The sequence below is a fragment of the Mchenga conophoros genome, linkage group LG8 (genome assembly GCF_057382185.1).
Source record: "Mchenga conophoros isolate Kocher_MC1m ecotype Shallow Benthic linkage group LG8, M_conophoros_male_GT1.1, whole genome shotgun sequence".
NCBI classification, from domain to species: Eukaryota; Metazoa; Chordata; class Actinopteri; order Cichliformes; family Cichlidae; genus Mchenga; species Mchenga conophoros.
The window spans coordinates 24,939,641-24,956,226 of NC_140533.1; the positions used below are offsets into that span (position 1 = coordinate 24,939,641).

The 16,586-nt window shown below is 36.0% G+C and overlaps 2 protein-coding genes across 2 annotated transcripts in view; both read left to right on the forward strand.

Annotated features, from left to right (window-relative positions):
- scn4aa (sodium channel, voltage-gated, type IV, alpha, a) overlaps positions 1-2,643 on the forward strand; it is a 28,619-nt gene extending 25,976 nt beyond the window's left edge. The window contains exon 27 of the mRNA XM_085285177.1: positions 12-2,643. Coding sequence (XP_085141303.1) covers positions 12-1,303 — 1,292 coding nt within the window. The 3' untranslated portion in view covers positions 1,304-2,643. The remainder of the gene's footprint in view (positions 1-11) is intronic.
- Positions 2,644-8,252: 5,609 nt separating this feature from the next.
- Positions 8,253-16,460, forward strand: cd79b (CD79b molecule, immunoglobulin-associated beta). The gene is made up of 5 exons (XM_085283436.1): positions 8,253-8,415; positions 11,752-12,045; positions 12,181-12,299; positions 13,976-14,029; positions 15,722-16,460. The coding sequence occupies exons 1-5, from the start codon at positions 8,364-8,366 to the stop codon at positions 15,809-15,811; spliced, it is 609 nt and encodes a 202-aa protein (XP_085139562.1). The 5' UTR covers positions 8,253-8,363; the 3' UTR covers positions 15,812-16,460.
- Positions 16,461-16,586: the final 126 nt, after the last annotated feature.

Genomic DNA, 16,586 nt, shown 5'->3' on the forward strand with positions numbered 1-16,586 from the left:
TTTTCTTTCAGGTACAATGCTCTCAGACCTAATTGAGAAGTACTTTGTGTCACCAACTCTTTTCAGGGTGATCAGACTGGCCAGGATAGGCAGGATTCTACGTCTTATTAAAGGAGCTAAGGGCATTCGGACGCTTCTATTTGCCCTGATGATGTCCCTACCTGCTCTATTCAATATTGGTCTCCTGCTCTTCCTCAATATGTTCATCTTCTCTATATTTGGGATGTCAAATTTTGCCTATGTCAAAAAGGAGGCTGGGATTGATGATATATTTAATTTTGAAACATTTGGAGGAAGCATTATCTGCTTGTTCCAGATTACAACATCTGCAGGCTGGGATGGACTTCTACTTCCAATGCTGAACCGGGAGCCTCCAGACTGTGATCCAGACTTTGAGCATCCTGGCACGAATGTAAAGGGCAACTGTGGAAGCCCTGGCATGGGCATGGTGTTCTTCTGCAGTTACATCATCATCTCATTCTTGGTGGTGGTCAACATGTATATTGCGATCATCTTAGAGAACTTCAATGTGGCTCAGGAGGAAAGCAGCGATCCACTCAGTGAGGACGACTTTGAGATGTTCAATGAGACATGGGAGAAATTTGACGTTGATGGAACTCAGTTTATTGAGTATAGCCAGCTCTCAGATTTTTGTGATACCTTGCAGGAGCCACTGAAGGTTGCCAAACCCAACCTGTTCCAGCTGATCGAAATGGATCTCCCCTTGGTTGCTGGAGATAAGATCCACTACTTGGATGTGTTGATGGCTGTCACTCAGTTGATCTTGGGAAACACAGTGGAGATGGAAGCAATACGGAATAGCACTGAGGAAAAATTTAAGGATAGCAAAGACACCTTTGCACCAGTTATCACAACGGTGCGCCACAAAGAAGAGCAGAGGGCCGCTGTGGTTATTCAGAGGGCTTACCGCAGCCATCTTCTGAGGCGCTGCTTATGCCATGCAGCTTTTATGCATCGATCTAAGAAGATGGGGAGAAAGAAAGAAGGTGACGATCCACCAGAAAAAAAAGGGTTGATTGCACGAAGGTTAGGGGTTCTCTATGGGAGTAATGCAGAGCTTGCTGAGGAAATGGAGCAAGCAGCTTTAGAAACTTTGGCAAGACAACAGCCCTCTAATCCTGAGGCAATGTCACATTACAGAGAGGCACGGTGCTGTCCAGAAACCCCCGTGCAAAATATTGTCGTTGTTCCTGTAGAAGTCACTAATGAGGTTTTATTGCATTCTGCCCCCAACCAACACCTCTTGACTCTACAAGAAAACCTGACAGAGTCAGTTGTATAGTAAACTGCACAATATAATTATTTGTCTCTTCCCTCTATTCTTTTTTTTTTTTTTTTAACAGTGATGGAAACTGTTCTTGTTAATGTATAAGTGTCGCTGATATGCTTTTTAACTCTAGATACAGAAGAGTCTAACTGATGTTTCGAATGCAGTTTTTATCCCTAAATTTAAGAATCTATTCCTCTTTTTTTTCATGCTGCATTTAATTTTCTTGGGTATTGAAAGTGAAACTGAAGTGTGTACTGCCAAGCAGGTTCAAAATAACAGGGTTTTTGTGTGCAAAAGTGCGCGTTAACTGCCTTGACAAAACCTACAGGTTCAGTTTTAAGGTTCAGTTCAGTTTTAATGAGTTCAGTTGGTGGTGGTGGTTCACAAGTTAACAGAGAAAGTTGGTAACCAACTTTCTCTGTTAACCCCAGTTTTCTGTTTCAGGCTCAGGGAAATTTGATGCTTTCTTCTACACAAAATAAACAAATTGCCTTGCATCAGTAGGGAGGAAAAGGAGGCAAAATCAAACAAAAATAAAAAAAATATGATGAGAAGAACACACCAGAAAACTGCTAATGTTGTAAATCCACATGAATATATGTGTTTTACCATTCTCGTCAGTTACACATAGGAGGTCTGAAACTTCAAACTATATTTCATCATGATATTGATGAACGATAATGATGGAATAAACATGAAATCGTACATATACATTTCATGCATCATCAAATTAACGTGTGCTAATTCTCGTGGCAATGCGAAGCTTGGAGTTTGCGCTGTTGCAATTAGACTGGGGTATTACACTAATAATAGTCTGTGGCTCAGCTGGTATTAAAATAATATTCTCTCAGCTCAGAATCATATTTCATTAAAAGAACTTTTGAAAACACAACACTTACAGCTAATTATACCTAACCTATCCGGGTTAAAAGAGGTTTTAGTGACACTAAAATCTCTGGTTTAAGTCTGAACATACCTTGTCGTACACCCCTCAATGTTTCCTTCATAGAAACATAAAACTTAACAAAATTGGTCAAGGAAAATTGTGATTTAATGCACAATTCAAAAATAATGAAACAGTAAGATATAATTTCTTTCAGTTTAACAGAAATACAAGATCTAATATTTATTTTAACCTTTTTTATCCAATAAAAATATGCTAGACTTTACTGTAGGCTGAAACATTATTGTGGACTAGAATCTGTTTTATGGTAAATTTCTAGTGGGAAGAAAACAAACAAACAAACAAACAAAAAAACCAGAAAGAAAAACAAAGGCAAAACCTAAATTGAGATAAGCTAACAATAGCTGATTCACATGAACGTGAATCAGAACAGATGGATTGCAAAAACTATGATGAAAAACATGAACATAAACCAAAGCTTGAAAATAATCCTGTGACTTGAAGTCCATGATGCTAGACAAACAGATAACCCGACACTGAACAGAGAACGACAGAGGACCTAAATACACAGGATAATGATAATGAGGGAAGTGAAAACACCTGGGGATAATGAGCTGACACAATTGAATCTGAATGCAACAGGGGAAGTACAACTAAACACACTGAACATGGAACACCAGACCCTTCAAAGTAAAACAGGAAACAACAGAACGTAGACAAGACAAGACAAGCTTGACAACGTGAACACAAAGACATTACAAATGACAGACTTCACAGGGGACAGGAAAAGACTCATATCAGGAGACATAGACGAAACATAAACTAAAACTCAACTAAGACAAATTAATAATACTGGAACAAGTATTATCTCAATATATAAGAAGCAAAGAAAATACAAAATAAAACAAAAAAATCATAATTCATGTTATCAAAAGGTAAAGAGTATAAAAGACTAATATTAGTGTTTTATTATTAATTAGGTACCAGATGACTTTCTATGGGGAATCTGTTTTGTACACAGGTAAATAAATTGCTATAAAATAGAGTCTCTGGATCTCATTGTCCCTCTCTTTCTGTGAAACTACTTATTAGTTAACAATGGGGTTAACTAAACCCACATGGTGTGGCTAATATAGTTAGCATCTGTTCCTAACAGGCTCATTCAGGCAGGCCCAGTTTATATTGCACTATTTATGTCCCTCCAAGTCAAATAAGAGCAGTTCACTGCACTCCACTGAATGATTTCAAAGGTTATTTCCCACTTACATACTGTATGCATGTTTATATTTATATTTTTTGGTCCCTTCAGATATCAGATGTTCTCAAAACCTAAATCAGCCATGTTTGGCCATTTCATAGCTGGATTTCCCTTTCAGCATTCAGGTTTGAACGCTGTCTGTAAACTTACAATGTGATGTTTTTATGTTAATGTGGCTGTATTAGAGAACTGCTAAGCACATACCTACTCACTGTGCATTAAAAGGAAGTTTCGTCTCAGGTTAGATCACAAGATGCAAGGCACACACATTGAATGGTTGAATAAAAAAAAAAAACATGTGCCACTTTCCAAAATGTAGTTAATCAGATCTTTTTACAAATTTACAAGAAAACCTGCAGTGGATCTAGTCATATAAACATGTTAATTCTCTTGCTTTTGTCTAAGTCTTAATAGAAATTATGATGTCTTACTTTAAATATATGGTACTGTGTAAAACTTGCAGGCAGTTTTAAAAGTAATTTCATATAAACATATATTTTTTAAATTTAGCAATAAACTTCATTTAAAGTGCAGTAAACACAGAAAGAAATCAAATAAAATCACTCTTTGTGAATATAATTTATTTCGAGAACGGTACCACTCCTCTTTGGTACTTCGTCATGCAGTATTATTATTATTATTATTATTTTATTTTTTCATTTTAATTTGCACAGGTAGGTTGTCCCAAGCATCCTAAAGACTTTCCTTGACTGTTTTGTGGATTTATTTTTTCTCTTCATGCAGTTCTCGACTCACAAAATGATGTTGATATCTGATCAGATGCCCCTTTACATTCTGCACAGTACTGTATATACATGAATAACATATGCACTTTTACAGTTTTCTAGCTTGTTTTTTTTAACAATAAGCAATAACATGTCTATTTTCATTGAGTTTGACACTGTTCCAATTTCATCTTTGGAGAAGGTACATAAATTATGAATGTTTCCTCCACAAGGGGTCTCTCTTGTCATATCCTGCTGCTACAGCATGGCAGTTTTTCCTGTCAGGAGACTGTAACGTGACCATCCGAACTCCTATGTGAGACTGAGACACCGCTGCACCACTCAGCTATAGTGTCCTCTCATGGGACAGTCATATTCACAAGACAGTGTCCTCTTTTTGTTTACATTTCTACTGGAGGAAAAGACACATGGGGAGCTTTGCTGGTACAACCTACAATCACCTACAATGTTGCTTGTACATACTTTTTTCTTTTTTTCTTCTGAAATGTACATTTATATCATTTTGTTATTTTAAAACTATGTTGTTAGAATAAAACAGTTATTGTAAAGAAAAGTAGGCTGTGCGATCACTTGTCAGTTACTACTTTGTCTTGTCTGTGAAATTGCATTGATGCACTGTAGCCCTCTGCTGGTGGAGAGGTTGACAGCAACACTAAAAACTGAAGATGGAAAACAACCAAGAGAACATAATGTAGTGACTTTTTACTCTTTAAAAAAGCCACTATAGTCAGACTTTTTAATGAACTATGCTTTACATTAATCTCTATGTCTATGAGTGTCCATCTTTTTGCATAATTATAAGAAATGTAGGTTAATGAGTAAGAAAAAGCACATTAAAAAAGCCTCATCCCTAAGGAGCAACACTTCGAGAGCTCTACTTTAACCTCCTCAAAAACAACTTACAACTGTTAAACATGTGCAGTGTGGTTTTTTTGTTTTTTTTTTTACAGTCAAACCATTTTTATTAACAGGGGATTAATTGAGGCCTTAACTTAATAGCAGGTTCTATGTTGAAAAATATGCATTCACTGACTTTTTCAAGCATGAGTGTCAGTAGATTAAAAAGCACCCTGTTTCTGTCATGGAGTGGGACGATGGGATTTTTGATTTATTTGCATTTTATGTCATTTCATTCTGCATCACCCAGCTAGAGATCACCTCTGCAAATGCATGTTTCTAGTGACTGTTTTCTTGCCACCTGGTTTTCAATGCTACTCTTTTTTTGGTTGTTTTTTTCTTCAGGCCCTAATGTCTAGTAAACCAAATTGGTTGAGGTTGGCAACATTTTTTTAACAAGTAGGATTAATCCAGAATTTTTACGTCAAATAATTAGAAAACTGTAAATAGATCTGTCACAATTAAGAGCCAAACACCAAATGACATTTAATTTTGTAGATTTTGTGCTTGCATTTTACTTTTGATTGATTAAATAAATCAGCTTTGCAAACAATTGCAGCCACCATTTCTTATAAAAATGTAAAGGTTCGACATCCTAAACATTGCAAATCTTTTTGGAAATATTTCTTTTCTTTTAGGAGAGGTACAGCATTTCTAGTTATTACATATTTCTTGAAAGAAGCTTTTTATCTCTTCCTTACAGACTGTGATAGGTGATAAAAATCCACACTGTACGCAAAAATCGAGGACTCTGCTGTGCGGAGTTTATCAGCTTTAAAAATTAGGGAAATGAGATCAGCTTGACTGACCTGAAAACTTCACTCTTGACTGCAGCTTTATGTTGCATAACAAGATTGAGAGTCCACAGCAAAGCTAAAAGCTCTTTGGGGGATGTACCGAGCCACATAATGGCATTGTATGTTGTGTTCGTACAATTCTCATTCTCAAATATATTTATTATTTATAGGTTTATATTTTTCTTAGTTTGTTTATTTATTTTACTGTATATTCCATTTTTTATTTTCAGTTCACTTTAGTTTCAGTTAGTTTCCAGAGCTGATTTGGTCGTTTCAGTTTAGTTTTTTATTAGTTTCAGTCTTAGTTTTAGTTTTATACCATTATAACATGGGTGGCATTCAGAAGTTTAGAACATTTATTGCTATGCACATCATTTTAATATCATTTAGCCAAGCACTCATTTAGCCAAGCACTCCCAAAACACGCCTGTGTTAAAGCTTCCTGATGCTTGTCGGGTTGACAAATTTGTGTGTAGTAAGAAGGACTAAAATGAACAAAGACTGAGATGATCAGGTGTTTTGAGCTGAGTTTAATTCAACAGTACCTTTATTTTTTTGTTCTTTTTCATAAGTTCATAACTTATAAAAGAGTAAACAATCCTCCAACTCTTACCCATTAGTTGAGCTTGTGTGACTCGAGGCACAGAGAGGGGACTGGCATGGCCTTTATTGGCAGAAGACTAAAGAAGTTTGTGTGTCTTTGCAATTCAATCCCCCCAAAACAACAACATTGTGTTTTTTAAAATCTCCATCTAGTTTTAAGAACCACCACTGCATGTATTAGTGCAACTAACCAAACCATCCTGTAACAAATGACAGTCACACAGACGGTTTTCTGTCTAACACCACTGGGTATTTATGCCCAAAAGGAGGCTTTGGTTTACAATTAGACTTTAGGCTAACTAAAGTCTAAAAAAGCCTGCTATTTTCACTTGAACTCACAAAATTTGGCAAGTTAGATGTGAGTCAACGTTCATTCATAATTAAAAATTCAGACATTAGACAAACTACTTATAAAATACCTGATTTTTGCAAGACAGACAGCAGAAACAGATTAAACATGAGGAGAATGCTATAATACTACAAGCCTGGTTAGAATGATGAGCATATAAAAGTTCCCTGTAATCGGTTAAATATAAATGATTACAGGTAGTTAGTTACTGATACCTGATAGTCATTTCTTCACACTTTTCTGCTATACAAAACTATGAACTACTATCTTATGGCAGCTATTTCAAATAAATGTAATGAAGGCTAAATGAGCATATCATAGCTACCATGCTTTTGTAATGTGTCACTAATTTCTCTGGTCATATATACTTTTATTTCTCTGGTGCTAATTTATTATACAAAATAACTACCAAAAGGCAATGATAGCTACTTTAATAGCCATTATTTCCCTTTCGGACAAATTTGGATTTGTTACTTGATTTGTCACCTCTTGCCACTGATTTTCAGAGCATTTCTGAGGAAGCTTTGGCAAATTGTGTATATATGGATCAACTTAAGGGCCAGGTTTATCTCTCAGGCCCTGTTTCAGGTAATTGGTAGGGTTTTTTTCTGTTATTTTTCATACATAACTTTCAGTTACTGCTAATTTACCACAGATATATATTGCTATATTATCGCCACTTCTTCTTCTGTCCTTCACTTTTCCAGTTACCTCATTTCTTTAAGGATACACTGCACACCATGCCAAAATATGCTAGCTTTCTGGTAAAAGCTCTCTATAAATTGGGGTTTTCGTTCTGAAGAGACCATTTAAAATTGGTTCTTTGCCAATTTGCTTGTGAACTAGTTCATCAATTTCAATAGGTGCCATTTTTATGCTGGAATGATTCATAGTTGAGTGTTGAGTGGTTTAAAAACTGTAGAAACTTTAGTCCAAGCCTGGAGAATTGTTGCTAAAGACCACTGCTAAAGACATATTTGACTCATTGGAAACAAAACAAACAAACAAATAAAAAGGGTTGAAAAGTCTCAACGACTTTTGCAGAGTATAGTATCTTCTTTTGCATACTGTGTCTTGTAAATGGTCTTTTTAAAAAGGAATTACATGTTTAAAAACGATCTGCTTTGGTTTCTTGACCATAAAAGCTTTCTATAGAAATCTAAGTTATCTAAAACCATCATCTTGGCATCAATATTGAAACTATGATATTATATTGGCTGTAGTATCACTAATCATAACCTTAATGTTTAGGTTAATAATGCTGTTTCATCTGTCCCTAAAAATGGAACATTTAATCACACGGGTTACCGACAGTAAAAGTGTGGGCTGTTATTTTGGTTCAACGATAGAGCCCTCTTCCTCTTATTTGCCTGCCTGCATGGTGACAGAAGACAGACTGCACACCCACTGATGCAGACACTTCATCTTCGTTCACAACACTTTTAGACCTGCAGAGAAACTCAGATACAGCCGTGGAGTCAGCATCTGAAGCGTATTTCTCTTCTTTTTGAGGACATCATGCGCTGGATGTTAGCTGGATGGTGGGGGCTTGTTTTAATCAGTCTGTCAGGTAAATGGAAACTTTTGGAATATAATCAACACGATTTTGTGACTGAAAAATGAAACCAATACAGGAAAAATACCAGTTTGAGTGCTACATATATTAACTCACAGTGCCAGTACACCAAAATAATTCAGTAAAGTACAGTACTGGTAATTTATAACACCTCACGCAGTCTTTTTAATTGTATTTTTTATAACTGTTAAACCACAACTACACTGCGTACTAGTGTTTTGCATGTTATTTTTGACTCTGCAGCACCATTACTTCCTGCCCATCTGGGGAAAAGAGGAAGTTTTCTTCTGAAACAAAGACTATAAGATTATTGTCATGTTGATGAATTGAAGTCCTTTATAATTTTATAGTAAATAAATATCACACCTGCACCTCCAAGTTATTCAGTTCCTAGTTTCCATTGCTTTATTTTACATATAACTTGTAATCTAATTTAAAGAATGAATATAGAAATAGCAAATAAAAGAAAAAAGCATCTGATATTTATGTGTTGTAAACATTAAAAACAAACAAATATGATATCCTCATACATGCATGTATACATGTCTTGGGCCATAAATAAGAATTATTTTCAATGTCAGTGGATGATAAGGCTTTTATTTACATTAATTGATTTATCATTACTCCATAGTATTAGAGAAAATAGTGCAATTTATCATTTCATTGGCATTACCATTTCAAAAAGGAAATTCATTATTCACTTTGTTTTCTAAACTTTGTGGATTACTATAGGTTATCAATTAAACTTTAGCTTATCTGCAATGATTGCTTTTGTAGCAACATTCATAAAATCTTCCTATTTTTGATGCTTGTGGTTTGTGTAATTTATACTGTAGGTTAGATGAAACCTGGAAATCTGGCAACATCTTTTTATTATGTTTTTTAGACTGAATAAACTGAATAATGGAGACAAAGAATAATGTCTCTTACAACAATGGCACTTTTCTCCACCATGTGTACCATTTGGTTCCATCATCATCTTGAAGTTTGTCTCTTTTTATGTAGTAATTTTTCATAATTAGTGTTACAGGGCATTTATCTTTTGTTTCCACATGCATTAGCCTCTTGTATGGAAGCCCGTTTCCGCCACTAAATAAAAACAAAACAGCTAGTATCCATAACTCAAAATTTCGAGTTATTTTCTCGAAATTTCGACTTATTAACTCGAAATTTCGAGAAAAGTAACTCGAAATTTCAAGAAATATAACTCACATTTTTGAGTTACTTTTCTCAAAATTTTGAGTTAGCTCTGCCAATAAAAAATATACGTGAATGAGGTCGCTTTCTTGTTACCCGGAAGCATATGGCGCAGAGGAACGCGCACTCAAAAACGGATCCCAACAAATTGGCGCTTTCGCGAGTACGTTTGCTGATAGTAACACCATGTGATTCAGCTAATAACACAGGGATTTCATCATTTGTGAAGCCAGGCTGAAAACACTCAGCAATCTGTGCATTCACGACTGGATGTAATACCGGTAGCTTAGCTATAGCATTTGTAGCCTAGGGCTTCAGCTTTCGGGTAACATGGAAATGACGTCATTCACGTAGATTACTGATTGGCAGCGCTAACTTGAAATTTCGAGTTGCTTTTCTCAAAATTTTGAGTTAATAAATCGAAATTTCGAGTTATTGTGTCGAAATTTCGAGAAACTAACTTGAAATTTCGAGAAAATAACTCGAAATTTTGAGAAAATAACTCGAAATTTTGAGAAAATAACTCGAAATTTTGAGTTATGGATCCTTTTTTTTTTTAGTGGCGGAAACGGGCTTCCATACTCTTGAGACCTGAGCTCTTGTTTAGTACGCATTTTTAACTTCTCCTAGCTAGCTCCTTCGTGATACAAACTAAGCTTCCTCTTTCAACAGGAAGCCCTTATGATTTCACAGAAAAACATGTCCTCATCTGGGGACAATGGGTTTATTTCACAGGATAAAACAAGAAAGTTAACATTATTTGAAAAAGTACAAAATCTCAGCCCCCCCAGGTGTGGGTTAGGGTTAGGGGTTACCCTGCTGGTGGCTGATGCCCGCAGACGTCAGTGCATTGGTGGTTCTCGGTGTCCGGGGCTGCACTCAGGTATGCACCGACTCAATCTTGGTGGGGCATGGCACCTGTGGCTCAGTTGGGCCCCTTCTGGGGGGGTGGGGGGACCTCGGCCCTCTGGGCCTGGGGCTCGTCCCGCGGCTGGCTGCCGACAGGGCCTGTGGGCATGTCACCGCAGTCTCCTGTAGCTTCTTCACCGTGGCTGCTGGGTGACCCTCAGTCTGGGGCTCTCCTCAGCTCTTTCCAGGAGGATGGCACTGCTGCCCCTCCGGTGGTCCTCCTTGGGCTATCGCGCTCTGGAGGGCCTCTAGATGTTTGGGACCTGGATCTCCTCCATGTCTGCTTCATGCCCTGGGGGACAAGGCTATGGCTCCCCACACCCTCTATCAGATAGTTAAATGGAGAAACCTTTTACATACAAGCGCGCTCACGCAGACAAGTCTGCACACAGGTGTACACATGGGTGCTCATAGACACACTCTATATCTTCCTTTGTTGCTGCCTCAAAGCATACTGTGCATTGACGGTCTTGTGTTCTGCTTGGTAACATTCAACATTTATTATTTACTGTTATTTATAGTTACCAAGGTTGTTGCTGTGGTCTCCCTACTGTGTTGTTCTCTTTTTTTTCTTCCAGCAGGTGAACCAGTGGACTTTTTAAGGTCTTTTCTCACTGTCCTTCTGCCTGTTTTTCTTTCCCCTCTCCTTTTCTTGAACTCTTGTCTTTGTCTTCCCCTTTCCTATCCCCCAGTCATATCTGTTCTGTTTGTAATAACTTAAAAGTTAAAAATAAATGAAAAAATAATACCAATCAATCTAGTGGGCCAATAATGATCTACTTGATTAAAAAAAAATCTGTTGGGTTTTTGGCCTTCAGACAATAATTCTGATTGCTACAGTGCCGAACGGGACAGGCACAAAAAACCACAAACAAACAAACAAACAAACAAACAAACAAACAAACAAACAAACAAACAAACAAACAAACAAACAAACAAACAAACAAACAAACAAAAAACTAAGAAACATGATTCATTAGAATGAAATATATATGGTGAAGAAAAGTCTTAATGCAATGTCCCTGTATGAGAACACGGGGTCCCAGGAGGTTACGTACATCACTGTTCTCTGTAAAGCAAGCATCTCATAAGTGGCATACACATTATTTATCCTCAACCACAATGACAAAATCCTTTTAATGTATATTTTGTCCATTTGAAATGTGTGATAATTGCTGGTATAACTGTGTCACAGTCTCTTTCAACCTTTCTTTGTCTGCTTAGTTGCTGATAACAAGATACTGCAGATCAAACAGAAACCCCGCTTCTATGGTGTGGCAGTTAAAAGCAGTGTGCCCATTTACTGTTCATCCTCACGACAACATAATTCTACTGTGAAGTGGTTCAAGGCCAACAAGATCGGAGACGAGCAAACACCGCTATCGACATTGATAGATGACAACATTCGTTTCCAAATGGCCTATCTTCACATCAACAACATACAAATGAGGCACAGTGGCGTGTACTACTGCAAGATAAATGAAACACAGGGACCCGGAACCGAAGTAAAAGTTTTCAGTAAGTAGCTGGAACAGCATGTCATCAGCAGATCTTTAAAAATACAGTGAACTTTTACCATATTTTTTATTTTTTAAGTATGTACCAACTCACTCATGAAAATGCGCAGCTGACATACATCTTTTCACTGTGCAGGACCCGTTGTGATGGAAAAGGCACTCTACAGGAGCAATCTGAAGGACGGTCTTATTGTGTTCCAGGGTTTTCTTTTAGCTGTGTTCATTGCTGCTCTGTTGCTACGTAAACAAAAACTGGTAAGGCACACGATGAACAAAACTCGAGGCAAATGTGTGCTCCAAAAAAGGATTTTGTGCAGAACTTGCATAACAAATCTTCAGCAAAAAGCAGGGTTTTTTGGATCAAGAATTTTTTTAAAATATGGTTTATTTCAGGAAAACTTAGAGGTTTTTCTTTAGAAGCAGGGAAATGAAATGACAAGGCTGTGGAGAAAAATATATGCATTTACTATGATTAAACTCACAACAGAAAGGCTTTCTAACTGATCATTTCGCATTGCTTAATGTGTATGCAACGTGGTGCACTGAGTAAAATGCTTTGTATCCCAGTGGCGAAGGCAAAAGCTTTACATTGACTTTTCTGTAAACATACTAACAGTCCAAAGTAAAGCAAAAGAAAGGCAGAAAATCATCTAATTAAGAAGACAGTCGATCAACAGTAGCTCAAATATCATAGCTGCTGCCTGATCATTTTCTAAATTGTATCATATTTATAGAACATGCTTTGTTATCTCATCTTGTGATTTGCTCAATAAAATGCACATATAAATGTTGCTGTTGCAAAACAGAAGCTGGCTTTTTGTCAAGATGCTAGCTTAGTTTTTACTTAAAAAGAAGCTAGCTGTTAAGATTTCTGACATGTTGAAATGACAAGTACCCGATTACTAAGGCGCCAGCCAGATACCAATCAGTGCCAATCTAGGTTAGGCATTCCCACTATACTGTAAATGGCTGCATTTCATCCAGGTGCTCATGAGATAGCTATTGAGCTACACAGCTAAAATAACTATTTACACCTGCTTCATATATGTCTGAAATTAAATTAAAACAATACCTATGTCCTTAAATTTTTCTGAAAAGTAAGCCAGTTTTACCTATACAACACTTTTTCAGAATCTGAATTGCCTGAAATCAAAGTTGTCAATGCCATAAAGTGTCTTAGAATGTTTCGACATCCTTAATACACACATGAATCCATTTTACTTTAAATAAAACCTGTAATAAATCTAAAAAAAGATGATCAGTATTGCCAGAGGGAACATGTGCACCCCAAGATATAACTGTTTTTGAGCTACAGCTCCGTAGGCCTTCATTCATTCTATGTTGTAACCAGCACCTACGAAACTGGAAGTGGAGATAATAGCAGGTTTCAAATAGACGTATTAGATAAGAGGTTCTCTAACATACCAAAAATTACCAAAGGTGTGTTGATATTAATAACTGACAGTGATTTCCACCGATAGTTAAAAAAGAAAATCCATACATTTTATTAAAATAGTTCTTACTCGGTTTAATTCTATATATGAAGTTAAATCTAGTTTTTGAGTTATCACAGTGTTAGCTACAATTATGTTGCCATTTAATAGGTTAATCATTTTCTACAAACATTTATTTAGCTTTTGTCTTTATAACACAGGAAAGCAACTGCAACTGTTTTTTTTTTTAATATAACCTACAACAAAACTCGCTTTAGTGATTTTCACTACAGTTATTTGAGTTGACCGATGCTTACAACACCTACTTCCACATTACTGCAAAAAGACAAATTTTGAAAAAAAAGAAAACAAAACTTTAAATATCATTTTAATTTATTTTATTGTGTTTTATGTGCGATGTGTCTCTAAATAAGATGGTACCCGCTCTTTAACTGCATTCATTCTCCCCACCCACACCCCCATTTCCTTTTTTAACAGTGGGAACGAAGGGACAGCGAATACGAGGAGCCGGAAACAGATCACATCTATGAGGTTTGTCAGCTCTTTGTTTTACAATAAAAAGTGAAAAAAAGAAAGACACTGGCTTTCTTTAAGAAAAAAAATATTACAGTGATGCTTCACTGTGTGGTCTCATTTGTGTAAACATGTCACAGTGAATACACACCACAGCTGTGTGACTTTACATAAAAATGCAGGCGCACAATAGACAGCGAAAAAACAGGAATCGCAATCTCCGTGCACCACTGCGCTCCTAACCACAAATTTACCGTCAGGTTTATTGTTGAATGTATGAATACACATCCTATATTTGAGTTAATAAATAAAGTACATCTAGCTGGCTGAATTTGTATTTCATTTGTTTATTGCATTAATAATAACACATTTGAAGGATTTTTATAGATCTTGTTGCTGCTGTTCTCTTGCACAACAAACAGAACTGTTTGTAAATCAATTATACCAAAAGTGTAGATAGTAGTCTTACTGTGATTGCTTGACTTTTCAAATAGTGAAGAGTCATTTAAAGCAACATAGCAAAAACATAGTCATAAATTATAATCTTACTAAGGCTCCAGAATAGTGTACATAAGTGTAAGTTAATAAATAATAATAATAACAATAGCAAGATCAACTTCAATTATCGTACTCAATGCATGAGTCTTTGTGTTTTTTCTTGAGACTTTTTCATCATCAGTGTGAGTTTTCCCCTGAAAATCCTTTTTAAAAAAGTAAATATATTTTACACAAAAATTGCCAAAAAAAGAGAAAGAAAATAACATAAAATGCTGGATGCAGCATATGTGATACAAATTAAAGCTCATATATGCAAAATAATATTTAAGGTCCATTTAAAAAAAGGTTATTTCATTATTTCATATTTCAGGCTTTACAGGGTTAAGTGGGAGAAATGATAACTTTTATTTTGAGCATGCACGTCTCATGTAAATCAGTCAAACCCACAAATTAACCAAATGAACATGGCTGTAATTCAGAATTTCTAAGTTTTACTAATATCAACACTTTGAGTCACCCTTTTAGGAACTACTAGGAAGGTAAGACTGCACCTTTTAAAAGTCAGTGAGCTCACTTTTTCTTGCAGTCCTGTGACTCATACATCACTTAGTTACAATATATTTTATTAAGATTTGAACAACCCTGAATATGTACACTGCACTATAGGACTGTCAGTCGCAATGGCTAAACCTAATAACCTAAACACTGCCAAACTAAGGATTTGAAGTTAAATATGAACAACTATTGGTACAAATTATTAAGTAAAACTAATAAAAAATAAAAGAACACCCAATTACACTTCTTAGTATGCAGACAGCAATTACAGATACATTAATAATATAATTAAGTAAAATTCAAAAATAAATACAAACGAAGTAAAATCCATGAACTCAAATGAAGTAAGGATGTTGGGCTGAGCTCCAATTTGCATTATGAATGAAGAACAGTAGCGTTTGAGGTTCATGCAAACATTGTTATGTTTTGTTACTTTTTCAGTTAATGTCATTCTGCAGTGACATTAAGCAGGAGCCCATTTTTAACTCTGAGTCATGTCTGAAACACCAACTATGCAAATAAAAACTGTAGCTGCCAGTATGCCCAGACATATACAGTAACTATGTAATGGATTTTCAGAATTTTTTTAATCAATCTAGACACATGTATAAGTAAAACAAATTAAGTTAGTAAAACTGACTTATTTCCGTCTTTTAGGGCTTGGCAATCGAGACATGTGGTGGAGGTCTGTATGAGGAACTCTCCGTGTATGCTCAGGCTGAGGGAGCTGAGGCCCCGTGGGAGTGAGACTCACACAAGTACTTTTCACCTGCTAAAGCCTCTGAATGAGGACAGATTATATGTTCTTAATTGCAAGTTGTAAAGTAAGTCCTTAAATAGTTTACTGAGAATGGAGACGTGCATTTTTCTCACAACACAATACATGGTTTGTTTGTAGATGTGCAGCAGCATGCTTGCCCCCCCCCCCCTTTTTTTAATGTGATGTTTAGTAACACTGTTTTGAATTAATCTGTTGTCATAAAGTGTAAATAAGCCCTTCTGCAATTTAGACCCAAAAGCTGATATTTCAGCGGATCTTTTTGGTGCTTCTGGTGATGTTTATTTAAACTGTATTGTGTATCAGTTGGTCCTATAAATGTCCAGTCTATCAGTCTCACAGGCTCTGGGTTGTACCCCTGCTCTTGATCAGTGTGAGCTGGGACAGAATTCACGCCCCTTATGACTCCTAACAAAATAAGTCTTAAGTAAGTAGATGGATAATGTCATACTGACTGTGCTAACATGAAATTTTGAAGCCTGAGGGTGGTGCAAAAACAAAGACTAACTTGTGTCAAAGAACAAAAACAACATCTACTTGTTTTTTTATTTTTCAGTTGTTTGTTAAGATTAAGTGTATACATATGTATTTGGTTTGTTTGACATGAATAAAAACAATAAATACATCTTTCTTTGCTGAAGAAATTTATTTTTTTCCATAACTAAGGAAAACATTTTTCTTTTTTTTAAAATCACCAACATGTTTGATTAAAAAGACAATGGTAAATAGAAATACTGTAAATTA

Coding starts and splice junctions, on each gene's coding strand:
- cd79b (XM_085283436.1), top strand. CDS start 8,364: ATGCGCTGGATGTTAGCTGGATGGTGGGGGCTTGTTTTAATCAGTCTG. Junction 12,046..12,180: donor AACCGAAGTAAAAGTTTTCA/GTAAGTAGCTGG, acceptor TTCACTGTGCAG/GACCCGTTGTGATGGAAAAG. Junction 14,030..15,721: donor AAACAGATCACATCTATGAG/GTTTGTCAGCTC, acceptor TCCGTCTTTTAG/GGCTTGGCAATCGAGACATG.